This window comes from Somniosus microcephalus, chromosome 18 (genome assembly GCF_052327205.1).
Source record: "Somniosus microcephalus isolate GS21.2 chromosome 18, FLI_Smic_1.0, whole genome shotgun sequence".
NCBI lineage: Eukaryota > Metazoa > Chordata > Chondrichthyes > Squaliformes > Somniosidae > Somniosus > Somniosus microcephalus.
The window spans coordinates 956,527-969,576 of record NC_141004.1 but is presented as its reverse complement, the minus strand read 5'-3'; the positions used below and the strand labels follow the sequence as shown (position 1 = coordinate 969,576).

Genomic DNA, 13,050 nt, shown 5'->3' with positions numbered 1-13,050 from the left:
TCCCCCTCCCCCCCCCGATTCCCCCCCTCTCTCTCCCCCCCGATTCCCCCCTCCCCCCCGATTCCCCGCCTCTCTCTCCCCCTCCCCCCCCGATTCCCCCCCTCTCTCTCCCCCTCCCCCCCGATTCCCCCTCTCTCTCCCCCTCCCCCCCCGATTCCCCCCTCTCCCCCCGATTCCCCCCCTCTCTCCCCCCTCCCCCCCTCTCTCTCCCCCCCCGATTCCCCCCCTCTCTCCCCCGATTCCCCCCCCTCCCCCCCCCCGATTCCCCCCTCTCTCTCCCCCCCCGATTCCCCCCCTCTCTCTCCCCCCCCCCGATTCCCCCCCTCTCCCCCCCCTCCCCCCCCGATTCCCCCCTCTCTCTCCCCCTCCCCCCCCGATTCCCCCCCTCTCTCTCCCCCTCCCCCCCGATTCCCCCCCACTCTCTCTCCCCCCCCGATTCCCCCCCTCTCTCCCCCTCCCCCCCCCCCCGATTCCCCCCCTCCCCCCCCGATTCCCCCCCCCTCCCCCCCCGATTCCCCCCCTCTCTCCCCCCCTCCCCCCCCGATTCCCCCCCTCTCTCCCCCCCCTCCCCCCCGAATCCCCCCTCTCTCCTCCCCCTCCCCCCCCGAATCCCCCCTCTCTCTCCCCCTCCCCCCCGATTCCCCCCCTCTCTCTCCCCCCCCCGATTCCCCCCTCTCTCTCCCCCCCCCCCGATTCCCCCCTCTCCCCCTGATTCCCCCCCTCTCTCTCCCCCTCCCCCCCCCGATTCCCCCTCTCTCCCCCGATTCCCCCCCTCTCTCTCCCCTCCCCCCCTCTCTCTCCCCCCCCCCGATTTCCCCCTCTCTCTCCCCCCCTCCCCCCCCGATTTCCCCCCTCTCTCTCCCCCCCCGATTCCCCCCCCTCTCTCTCCCCCTCCCCCCCTCTCTCTCCCCCCCCGATTCCCCCCCTCTCTCTCCCCCCCTCCCCCCCTCTCTCCCCCCCGATTCCCCCCTCTCTCTCCCCCTCCCCCCCTCTCTCCCCCCCGATTCCCCCCTCTCTCTCCCCCTCCCCCCCCTCTCTTCCCCCCCGATTCCCCCCCTCTCTCTCCCCCTCCCCCCCCGATTCCCCCCCTCTCTCTCCCCCTCCCCCCCCGATTCCCCCCCTCTCTCTCCCCCTCCCCCCCCCGATTCCCCCCCTCTCTCTCCCCCTCCCCCCCCGATTCCCCCCCTCTCTCTCCCCCTCCCCCCCCGATTCCCCCCTCTCTCTCCCCCCCTCCCCCCGATTTCCCCCCTCTCTCTCCCCCTCCCCCCGATTTCCCCCCTCTCTCTCCCCCTCCCCCCCCGATTCCCCCCCTCTCTCTCCCCCTCCCCCCCCTCTCTCTCCCCCCGATTCCCCCCCTCTCTCCCCCTCCCCCCCCCGATTCCCCCCCTCTCTCTCCCCCTCCCCCCCCTCTCTTCCCCCCGATTCCCCCCCTCTCTCTCCCCCTCCCCCCCGATTCCCCCCCTCTCTCTCCCCCTCCCCCCCCGATTCCCCCCCTCTCTCTCCCCCTCCCCCCCCGATTCCCCCCTCTCTCCCCCCCTCCCCCCCCGATTTCCCCCCTCTCTCTCCCCCTCCCCCCCCGATTCCCCCCTCTCTCTCCTCCTCCCCCCCTCCCCCCCCCCCGATTCCCCCCTCTCTCTCCCCCTCTCTCTCCCCCTCCCCCCCCCCGATTCCCCCCTCTCTCTCCCCCCCGATTCCCCCCTCCCCCCCGATTCCCCGCCTCTCTCTCCCCCTCCCCCCCGATTCCCCCCTCTCTCTCCCCCTCCCCCCCCGATTCCCCCCCTCTCCCCCCCGATTCCCCCCCTCTCTCCCCCCCTCCCCCCCTCTCCTCTCCCCCCCCGATTCCCCCCCTCTCTCCCCCCGATTCCCCCCCCTCCCCCCCCCCGATTCCCCCCCTCTCTCTCCCCCCCCCCCGATTCCCCCCCTCTCTCTCCCCCCCCCGATTCCCCCCCTCTCTCTCCCCCCCCCGATTCCCCCCCTCTCTCCCCCCCCTCCCCCCCCCGATTCCCCCCCTCTCTCTCCCCCTCCCCCCCGATTCCCCCCCTCTCTCTCCCCCTCCCCCCCGATTCCCCCCCTCTCTCCCCCTCCCCCCCCCCGATTCCCCCCCTCCCCCCCCGATTCCCCCCCCCTCCCCCCCCCGATTCCCCCCCTCTCTCCCCCCCCTCCCCCCCGATTCCCCCCCTCTCTCCCCCCCCCTCCCCCCGAATCCCCCCTCTCTCTCCCCCTCCCCCCCCGAATCCCCCCTCTCTCTCCCCCTCCCCCCCGATTCCCCCCCTCTCTCTCCCCCCCCCCCGATTCCCCCCTCTCTCTCCCCCCCCCCCCGATTCCCCCCTCTCTCTCCCCCCTCTCTCCCCCCCGATTCCCCCCCTCTCTCCCCCCCCTCTCTCTCTCCCCCTCCCCCCCTCTCTCTCCCCCCCTCCCCCCCTCTCTCTCCCCCCCCCCCGATTCCCCCCCTCTCTCTCCCCCCTCCCCCCCGATTCCCCCCCTCTCTCCCCCTCCCCCCCGATTCCCCCCCTCCTCCCCCCCGATTCCCCCCCTCTCTCCCCCTCTCTCTCCCCCCCCGATTCCCCCCCTCTCTCTCCCCCCCCGATTCCCCCCCCTCTCTCTCCCCCTCCCCCCCCGATTCCCCCCCTCTCTCTCCCCCCCTCCCCCCCCGATTGCCCCCCTCCCCCCCGATTCCCCCCCTCTCTCTCCCCCTCCCCCCCGTTTCCCCCCCTCTCTCTCCCCCCCCTCCCCCCTCTCTCTCCCCCCCGATTCCCCCCCTCTCTCTCTCCCCCCCCCGATTCCCCCCCTCTCTCCCCCCCTCCCCCCCCGATTCCCCCCCCTCCCCCCCTCTCTCCCCCCCTCCCCCCCCGATTCCCCCCCCTCCTCTCTCCCCCCCCTCCCCCCCCGATTCCCCCCCCTCTCTCTCCCCCCCCCTCCCCCCCCGATTCCCCCCTCTCTCCCCCCCTCCCCCCCCCGATTCCCCCCCTCTCTCCCCCCCCGATTCCCCCCCCTCTCTCTCCCCCCCCCTCCCCCCCCCGATTCCCCCCTCTCTCCCCCCCCTCTTCCCCCCCTCTCTCCCCCCCCTCCCCCCCCTCTCTCTCCCCCCCCCCTCCCCCCCCGATTCCCCCCTCTCTCCCCCCCCTCCCCCCCCGATTCCCCCCCTCTCTCCCCCCCTCCCCCCCCGATTCCCCCCCTCTCTCTCCCCCCCCGATTCCCCCTCTCTCTCCCCCTCCCCCCCCGATTCCCCCCCTCTCTCCCCCCCCCCTCCCCCCCCGATTCCCCCCCTCTCTCTCCCCCCCCCGATTCCCCCCCTCTCTCTCCCCCCCCGATTCCCCCCCTCTCTCTCCCCCTCCCCCCCGATTCCCCCCCTCTCTCTCCCCCTCCCCGATTCCCCCCTCTCTCTCCCCCCCCGATTCGCCCCCTCTCTCTCCCCCTCCCCCCCCGATTCCCCCCCTTTCTCCCCCCTCCCGATTCCCCCCCTCTCTCCCCCCCCGATTCCCCCCCTCTCTCTCCCCCTCCCCCCCCCGATTCCCCCCCTCCCCCCCCGATTCCCCCCCTCTCTCTCTCCCCCCCCCCGATTCCCCCCCTCTCTCCCCCCCCCCGATTCCCCCCCTCTCTCCCCCCCCCCCCCCCCGATTCCCCCCCTCTCTCCCCCCCCCCGATTCCCCCCCTCTCTCTCCCCCCCCTCCCCCCCCGATTCCCCCCCTCTCTCTCCCCCTCCCCCCCCGATTCCCCCCCTCTCTCTCCCCCTCCCCCCCCGATTCCCCCCCTCTCTCTCCCCCTCCCCCCCCCGATTCCCCCCCTCCCCCCCCCGATTCCCCCCCTCTCTCTCTCCCCCCCCCCGATTCCCCCCCTCTCTCCCCCCCCTCCCCCCCGATTCCCCCCCTCTCTCCCCCCCTCCCCCCCCGATTCCCCCCCCCTCTCCCCCCCCTCCCCCCCCGATTCCCCCCCCCTCTCTCTCCCCCTCCCCCCCCTCCCCCCCGATCCCCCCCCTCTCTCCCCCCCCTCTCCCGATTCCCCCCCCCTCTCTCTCCCCCTCCCCCCCGATTCCCCCCCCTCTCTCTCCCCCTCCCCCCCGATTCCCCCCCCCTCTCTCTCCCCCTCCCCCCCCGATTCCCCCCCCTCTCTCTCCCCCTCCCCCCCCGATTCCCCCCCCTCTCTCTCCCCCTCCCCCCCCGATTCCCCCCCTCTCTCTCCCCCTCTCTCTCCCCCTCCATTCCCCCCCGATTCCTCCCTCTCTCCCCCCGATTCCCCTCTCTCTCTCCCCCCCGATTCCCCCCTCTCTCTCTCTCTCTCCCTCCCCCTGATCCCCGCTGTCCCTCCCGCGGGCCCGGGCCTCACTCCGCCCTCTCCGTTTCGGTTCTCACCTCCGAATCCTTTCGCTGGTTCCTAAAGAATTCACGGCCTTTCGGTAAGGCCCGGGTTTGGCGGCAGTGGCGGCCCCGGGTCCCTGTGCCCCGACTCCCGCTGCTCCTGCTCCTGCTCCTGCTCCCGCTGCCGCTGCCGGCCCGCCGCCCGTCTCCATCGCCGGCTCCGCGCACTTCTCGCGCGATCCTCGCAATACTCTAATCACATGACACTTCCGCAAAACACAATGGGAATTCCCTTCCCAAAATGGCCACCCTGCGGCCCGCGCTCCTTTCCCAACATGGCCGCCCTGCAACAGGCGCTCCTCTCCCAACATGGCCGCCCTGCAACCCGCGCTCCTCTCCCAACATGGCCGCCCTGCGGTCCGCGCTCCTCTCCCAACATGGCCGCCCCGAGGCGCTCCTCTTCCAACATGGCCGCCCTGCAACCCGCGCTCCTCTCCCAACATGGCCGCCCTGGAACCCACGCTCCTCACCCAACATGATATTAGGTCAAAGGATCAGGATAGTGAAACAGTTTGGGTGGAAATAAGGAATAATAAGGGGATAAAGCCACTAGTGGGCGTAGTCTATAGGCCTCCTAACAGTTGCAACACAATTGGTCGGTGTATAAATCAGGAAGTAGTTGGGGCTTGTAATAAGGGAACAGCTGTAATCATGGGGGATTTTAACTTTCATATTGACTGGACAAATCAAACTGGGCAGGGCAGCCTTGAGTAAGAGTTCATAGAGTGCATTAGGGACGCGTTCCTTGAGCAGTATGTTACTGAACCAACCGGGGGGCAGGCAATCTTAGATCTGGTCCTGTGTAATCAGACAGGATTAATAAAAAATGTCCTAGTAAAGGATCCCCTTGGAATGAGTGACCATAACATGGTTGAATTCCAAATTCAGTTGGAGGGTGAGAGAGTTGGATATCAAACCAGCGTACTAAGCTTAAATAAAGGAGACTATGAAGGTATGAGAGCAGAGTTGACTAAAGTGCACTGGGGAAATAGATTAAGGTGTAAGACGGTACATGAGCAGTGGTGTACATTCAAGGAGATATTTCACAACTTTCAAGAAAAATATACTCCACTGAGGAAAATGGGACGTAAAAGAAAAGACAGCCATCCGTGGCTAAGTAAAGTAATAAAGGATAGTATCCAACTGAAAACAAGGACATATAAAGTAGCCAAATCTAGTGGGAGGATAGAAGATTGGGAAGCATTTAAAAGCCAGCAAACAATAACTAAAACATTAATTAAGAAAGGGAAGATAGATTATGAAAGTAAACTAGCAAAAAATATAAAAACAGATAGCAAGAGTTTCTACAGTTATATAAAAAGAAAACGGGTGGCTAAAGTGAATGTTAGTCCCTTAGAGGACGAGACCGGGAAATTAGTGGTGGGGAACATGGAGATGGCAAAAACGCTTAACAAATATTTTGTTTCAGTCTTTACAGTAGAGGACACTAAAACTATCCCAACACTGGACAAACAGGGGGCTATAGGGGGGGAGGAGCTAAACATGATTAAAATCACTAAGGAGGTGGTACTCGGTAAGATAATGGGACTAAAGGCGGATAAATCCCCTGGACCTGATGGCTTACCTCCTAGGGTCTTGAGAGAAGTAGCGGTAGGGATTGCGGATGCATTGGTGGTAATTTTCCAAAACTCCCTGGATTCAGGAAAGGTCCCAGCAGATTGGAAAACTGCTAATGTAATGCCCTTATTTAAAAAGGGAGGTAGACAAAAGGCTGGAATCTATAGATCAGTTAGCCTAACATCTGTGGTTGGTAAAATGTTGGAGTCCATTATGAAGGAAGCAGTAACAGGACATTTGGATAAGCATAATTTAATCGGACAGAGTCAGCATGGTTTTATGAAGGGGAAGTCATGTTTGACAAATTTGCTCGAATTCTTTGAGGACGTAACAAACAGGGTGGATAAAGGTGAACCAGTGGATGTGGTATATTTGGACATCCAAAAGGCACTTGACAAGGTGCCACACAAAAGATTATTGCACAAGATAAAAAATCACGGGATTGGGGGTAATATACTGGCATGGGTGGAAGATTGGCTATCTAACAGAAAACAGAGAGTTGGGATAAATGGTTCATTCTCGGGTTGGCAATCAGTAACTAGTGGCGTTCCGCAGGGGTCAGTGCTGGGACCCCAACTCTTTACAATCTATATTAACGATTTGGAGGAAGGGACCAAGTGCAACATATCCAAGTTTGCCGATGATACAAAGATGGGAGGGAAAGCAGTGAGTGAGGAGGACATAAGAAACCTGCAAAAGGACATAGACAGGCTAAGTGAGTGGGCAGAAATTTGGCAGATGAAATATAATGTTGGAAAGTGTGAGGTTATGCACTTTGGCAGTAAAAATCAAAGAGCAAGTTATTATCTAAATGGAGAGAAACTGCAAAGTGCTACAGTACAACGGGATCTGGGGGTCCTGGTGCATGAAACACAGAAGGTTAGTATGCAGGTACAGCAGGTGATCAGGAAGGCCAATGGAATCTTGGCTTTTATTGCAAGGGGGATGGAGTATAAAAGCAGGGAAGTCTTGCTTCAGTTATATAGGGCACTGGTGAGGCTACAGCTGGAATACTGCGTATAGTTTTGGTGTCCATATTTAAGAAAAGATATACTTGCTCTCGAGGCAGTTCAGAGAAGGTTCACTCGGTTGATTCCGGAGATGAGAGGGTGGACTTATGAGGAAAGGTTGAGTAGGTTGGGCCTCTACTCATTGGAATTCAGAAGAATGAGAGGCGATCTTATCGAAACATATAAGATTGTGAGGGGGCTTGATCGGGTGGATGCGGTGAGGATGTTTCCACTGATGGGTGAGACTAGAACTAGGGGGCATAATCTTAGAATAAGGGGCTGCCCTTTCAAAACTGAGATGAATCACAGAAACCCCACAGTGCAGATAGAGGCCATTTCGGCCCATCGAGCCTGCACCGACACATATCCCACCCGATCCTCGTAACCCCTACACCAACACATATCCCACCCTATCCCCATAACCCCACGTATTTAATCCCCCTAACACTAAGGGTCAATTTATCATAGCCAATCATCCTAACCCGCACATCTTTGGACTGTGGGAGGAAACCGGAGCACCCGGAGGAAACCCACGCAAACACGGGGAGAATGTGCAAACTCCACACAGACAGTCACCCGAGGCCAGATTCGAACCCGGGTCCCTGGCGCTGTGAGGCAACAGTGCTAACCACTATGCCACCGTGCTGAGGAGAAACTTCTTCACTCAGAGGGTAGTAAATCTATGGAATTTGCTACCTCAGAGAGCTGTGGAAGCTGCGACATTAAATAAATTTAAAATGGAGATAGACAGTTTCCTAGCTGATAAGGGAATTAGGGGTTACGGGGAGCGGGCAGGGAAGTGGACGTGAGTCTAGGTTCGGATCAGCCATGATCCTACTGAATGGCGGAGCAGGCCCGAGGGGCCGTATGGCCTACTCCTGCTCCTACTCCTACTTCTTAACATGGCTGCCCTGAGGTACTCCTCTCCCAACATGGCCGCCCTGCAACCCGCGCTCCTCTCCCAACATGGCCGCCCTGCAACCCGCGCTCCTCTGCCAACATGGCTGCCCTGAGGTGCTCTTCTCCCAACATGGCCGCCCTGCGGCCCATGCTCCTTTCTCAATATGGCCACCGTGCTACCTGCACTCCTCTCTCAACATGGCCACCCTGCGGCCCGCGCTCCTCTCCCAACATGGCCGCCTTGCAACCCGCGCTCCTCTCCCAACATGGCCGCCCTGAGGTGCTCCTCTCCCAACATGGCTACCCTGAAGGCGGTGACGAGCTCCCTAGAAAAGGCTGGAAAATGATTCTGATATTCCCATTTACACATCTTCTATACCCATCTTTTGTTTCTTTACTTGTCCCATTACCATCTCCTTTTGCTCTGTACATCATACCTTTTGCCATTTAATCTCTTCTGCCTTCCAGCCTATCACGGATCTTCCCTTTTATTCTTTGCTCCACTCCTCCTTCCCCTGCACCTGCTTAAAACCTGTTCCATCTCTAACTTTTCCCAGTTCTGATGAAAGGTCATCGACCTGAAACGTTAACTCTGTTTCTCTCTCCACAGATGCTGCCTGACCTGCTGAGTATTTCCCGCATTTTCTGTTTTTATTTCTGTTTACATAGAAACATAGAAGATAGGAGCAGGAGTAGGCCATTCGGCCCCTCGAGCTTTCTCCGCCATTCAATGCGATCATGGTTGATTGTCCAAATTCAGTACTGTAGAAGTGCATTAGCGTAAAAATATATATTCACATATACTCTCTTATATTAAAATGGAGTCTGCAACTTTCAGAAGGTCAAAATGGCTTCACACAGGGAAACAGGCAGGTCCATATTAGGAAGCGGTGGAAGGAAGATGATATGACTGTCTTCAGCTTGCAGGCTAGGCAGTTCCATAAACAAGATAAGCTTAGCAGAACAAATTAATGATAACCGAAGGACATGTACTGTAAACATTCGTATGAATGTCCAGAACCAAAGTGAGAGACAAACCGTCTCCATTGTATAAAATTAATTAACTTTATCTAAAGGTATTCCTGCATCATGACTTTTGATTATCTATTGGCTAACCTTATCTTAAGACACCGAGGCTCTGCTGACCCTTTAGTCATCTTCTTGTTGACCTTAAACATTCCTTACTCATCTCTTTCTTAATGTTATTAATTGTGTCTCTCAATACCATACCATGTGATAAAAGGTTTTGATCTTTGTGTATAAAAAGAGGTGTTTTTGTCCATGTATTCGGAGAAGTCACGATAGCCTTTGCCTACGTGAAGCTCCCTTTGCTAGCAAGTAATTAAATAAAGTCTGCCTTTGACGATCACTTTGTTTCACAGAGTCTTATTGAACAGTCGAAACTTCAACAGTACCCTGTCCCTGCCTTCTCCCCATATCCCTTAATCCCTTTAGCCTTAAGTCAGAGCTCAGAGGCAAAGACTGCTAGCCAGGTAAATTACCATAAACCAGTTAAAAGATGCCCCCCTTACAGAAGTGTTAGCCTAGATTATGTGCTTGACTAATCTGGAATTTTTTGAGGATGTAACTGGTAAAATAGATAAGGGCAAACCAGTGGATGTGGTGTATTTGGATTTTCAAAAGGCTTTCGATAAAGTCCCGCATAAGAGATTAACATGTAAAATTAAGGCACATGGGGGCAAGGTATTGACTTGGATAGAGAACTGGTTGGCAGACAGAAAGCAAAGAGTTGGAATAAACGGCTCTTTTTCCGAGTGGCAGGCAGTGACTAGTGGGGTACCGCAAGGATCGGTCCTTGGACCCCAGCTATTCACAATATATATTAATGATCTGGATGAGGGAACTAGATATAATATCTCCAAGTTTGCAGATGACACAAAGCTTGGTGGGCGTGTGTGCTGTGAGGAGGATGCCGAGAAACTCCAGTATGATTTGGACAGGTTGGGTGATTGGGCAGAAGCATGGCAGATGCAGTATAATGTGGATAAATGCGAGGTTATCCACTTTGGTGTCAAAAACAGGAAGGCAGATTATTATCTGAATGGCAATAGATTGGGAGAAGGGGAAGTGCAACGAGACCTGGGCGTCCTTGTGCACCAGTCGCTGAAGGTAAGCATGCAGGTGCAGCAGGCGGTTAGGAAGGCAAATGGTATGTTGGCCTTCGTAGCGAGAGGGTTTGAGTACAGGAACAAGGATGTCTTGCTGCAGTTGTACAGGGCCTTGGTGAGACCACATCTGGAGTATTGTGTGCAGTTTTGGTCGCCTTATCTGAGGAAGGATGTTCTTGCCATGGAAGGAGTGCAGCGTAGATTCACCAGGCTGATACCTGGGATGGCAGGAATGACGTATGAGGAGAGATTGGGTCGATTGGGCTTGTACTCGCTGGAGTTTAGAAGAATGAGAGGGGATCTCATTGAAACTTGTAAAATTCTGACAGGACTGGATAGACTAGATGCAGGAAGGATGTTCCCGATGGCGGGGGAGTCCAGAAACAGGGGTCACAGTCTAAGGATAAGGGGTAAGCCATTTAGGACAGAAATGAGGAGGAATTTCTTCACCCAGAGCGTGGTGAACCTGTGGAATTCTCTACCACAGAAAGCAGTAGAGGCCAATTCATTAAATATATTCAAGAAGGAGTTGGATATATTTCTTAAAGCTAAAGGGACTAAGGGATATGGGGAGAAGGCAGGGACAGGGTACTGAATTTGGACAATCAACCATGATCGCATTGAATGGCGGAGAAAGCTCGAGGGGCCGATTGGCCTACTCCTGCTCCTATCTTCTATGTTTCTATGTAAACAGAAATAAAAACAGAAAATGCTGGAAATACTCAGCAGGTCAGGCAGCATCTGTGGAGAGAGAAACAGAGTTAACGTTTCAGGCCGATGACCTTTCATCAGAACTGGGAAAAGTTAGAGATGCGTACAGTTTTGGTGTCCATACTTAAGAAAGTTGTTTGTAAATTTGGTTTACATTGTATTATTTTACAAGCGTGTAGGGGTATGAGACCCCTTATTGAAAACTGAAGTATCTGTAAGATGCCTACCGTACCATGGTTTTTTTTCTTGAATTTAAGGGGAATAGACGGGACGGGTATCAGTGGCAGATGGCTATTAGGTAAATACAGGGGATGGTTGTTTGTGAGGGGTCAGAAATTATTGCTCATTTCTTCAAGAGGATACTACAAGCAAGCTGGAAGTATCCAAGGGCGGACTGTAAGAATTCGCAATAATTTACAGTTCCGAAGATTAATTTTTTTGATTAAAGAACCCCTGGGCATTGTGCTTTTAAATTTCCAGGGATAAAAATGGCTGTCACCACATGGCCGAAGACAAAGGACAATGCTTTGTTTACAAAGCAATTGAATGCTATTAGCATTTGTTTGTATATCGAGTGGATACATCTAAACTGCAGAAGAGACTTTTGGATCTTGAATGGGAACCGTTTAAGAACTGAATGGGCTTAAATCACCTAGCATTCTGGACAATAGAGCAGTTGTATTTCCCTTTTGTTTCAGCCCAGGGAGCTCCAGAAGACACATTAACCCAGTCCAACCACTCTGAGTTAGCCAATCACAGCTTTCTCTTGTGTATTGGAACCTTTGGGTGGGAATTTTGCACACAGCCCTGGCAGGGCAGAACAGCAGGAGCTCACAAGGTATATAAGATAGCTGCTGAGAAGCTATCACTCTCTTTTTGCTTCGCTGGACCACAGGTGAGCAGGGGGTTCTGACTCCTCAACAAGACAACCTAGCAGGGGTTTGGGGTGGTGATTTAAGGGAATTGCTAAGATTGTTTAAATAACATTGTAGCCATTGTATCCCTTGTTTTTGCCGTCTGTACCCCCTTGTTATACACTTTTACTGCATTTACTGTGTTCGTGTGGTATAGTTTATCATTTGATTGTAGTTTATTTAGGTAATAAAACTTGATTTTTCTCTCATCCAAACCACTTGTCCGTTTTAATATCATTAATTATAAGTTCCTCCACTCAGAACTGAAGGAGGGGTAGCGATTCGAAACCGCTGTTTGTAAATTGGTTTAGAGTGCAGCAGTAAAAAGGCTGCTGGCCAGGTAAATTACCATAAACCAGTTAAAAGATGCCCCCCTTACACTTCAGTATAGTGCTGGATTATCAAAAGTGCCATTTTTCAAATGAAATGTTAAACTGAGGCCCTGTCAGGTGGATGTAAAAGAGCCATGGCACTATTTGAAGAACAGAAGGGAGTTCTCCTAGTGTCCTGGCCAATATATATCCTTCAATATTATTATAGAAAAACAGATTAATTATCTCACTGCTGTTTATTGGATCTTGCTGTGCACAAATTGGCTTCTATGTTTCTTTACATCACAACAGCAGCTACTCCTGCTCCTATTCCTTATGTTCTTATGTTCTAACAGCAGCTACACTTTAAATGTATTTCATTGGCTGTGAAATGCTGTGGGATATCCTGAGCTTGTGAAAGGTGTTAATATTTTTTCTTTCCTCTGATTCAAATATTTATTCATTTTACCTTAATGGTCTCTGCCCCGTGACAAAGCATTCCTTGCTCCAACCACCCTCCTCACCTCTTACTGACAATTTTAAATTGATGACCCTCATCACTGACTCCTCAACCAGATGGTCAACCAGAATCTTCTATACTTTTAAGAACCTCTATTAAATCTCACCAGCCTTCTCTGTAAGAATAATCCCAGTGTCTTGTCTCTAAATCACCCATCCCTGCCATCATCCTGGTTAATCTATGGCTTTAATGGAATTCCTATACTGGCCACCTAAAACTGCACACAGTGCTCCAACTACATACCAATGTGTCATTACTTCTTTACTGTTGTACTCTATTGATAAAATCCCAAATTGTATCAGCCTTTTTCTACTGTACACATACTTTCAGGGAATTGTCCATCAGAACTTTGAGGTCTCTCTGTTTCTCCACACACTTCAGTGTTTTCCATTGAGTCTGTATCCCCATTCCTTGCTTTTTCCACCCCAAGATGTATTACCTGATATTTATCCACATTAAATTGCATCTGCAAACTGTCTGCCCATGATACTCATCTGTTAATAGGATTCCCAACTCTCCCAGTTCATGTCTTTCTAAAGTCTTTTACATACTTCCTCACTATTTGTCAAACTTCTACTTTTTTGTCATCAGCAAATGTAAATATTGAGTTCTCTGTACCCAA

The 13,050-nt window shown here is 54.9% G+C and overlaps 1 protein-coding gene across 3 annotated transcripts in view; it reads right to left on the bottom strand.

Annotated features, from left to right (window-relative positions):
• Positions 1–4,525, bottom strand: part of LOC147104971 (striatin-interacting protein 1 homolog) — a 155,394-nt gene extending 150,869 nt beyond the window's left edge. For 2 of the 3 annotated variants that reach the window (XM_086010950.1, XM_086010951.1), the window contains exon 1: positions 4,350–4,525. In XM_086010950.1, the coding sequence (XP_085867076.1) occupies positions 4,350–4,507 (158 nt within the window). In that variant the 5' untranslated portion in view covers positions 4,508–4,525. The remainder of the gene's footprint in view (positions 1–4,349) is intronic. The other variant, XM_086010952.1, reaches the window with a different exon arrangement.
• Positions 4,526–13,050: the final 8,525 nt, after the last annotated feature.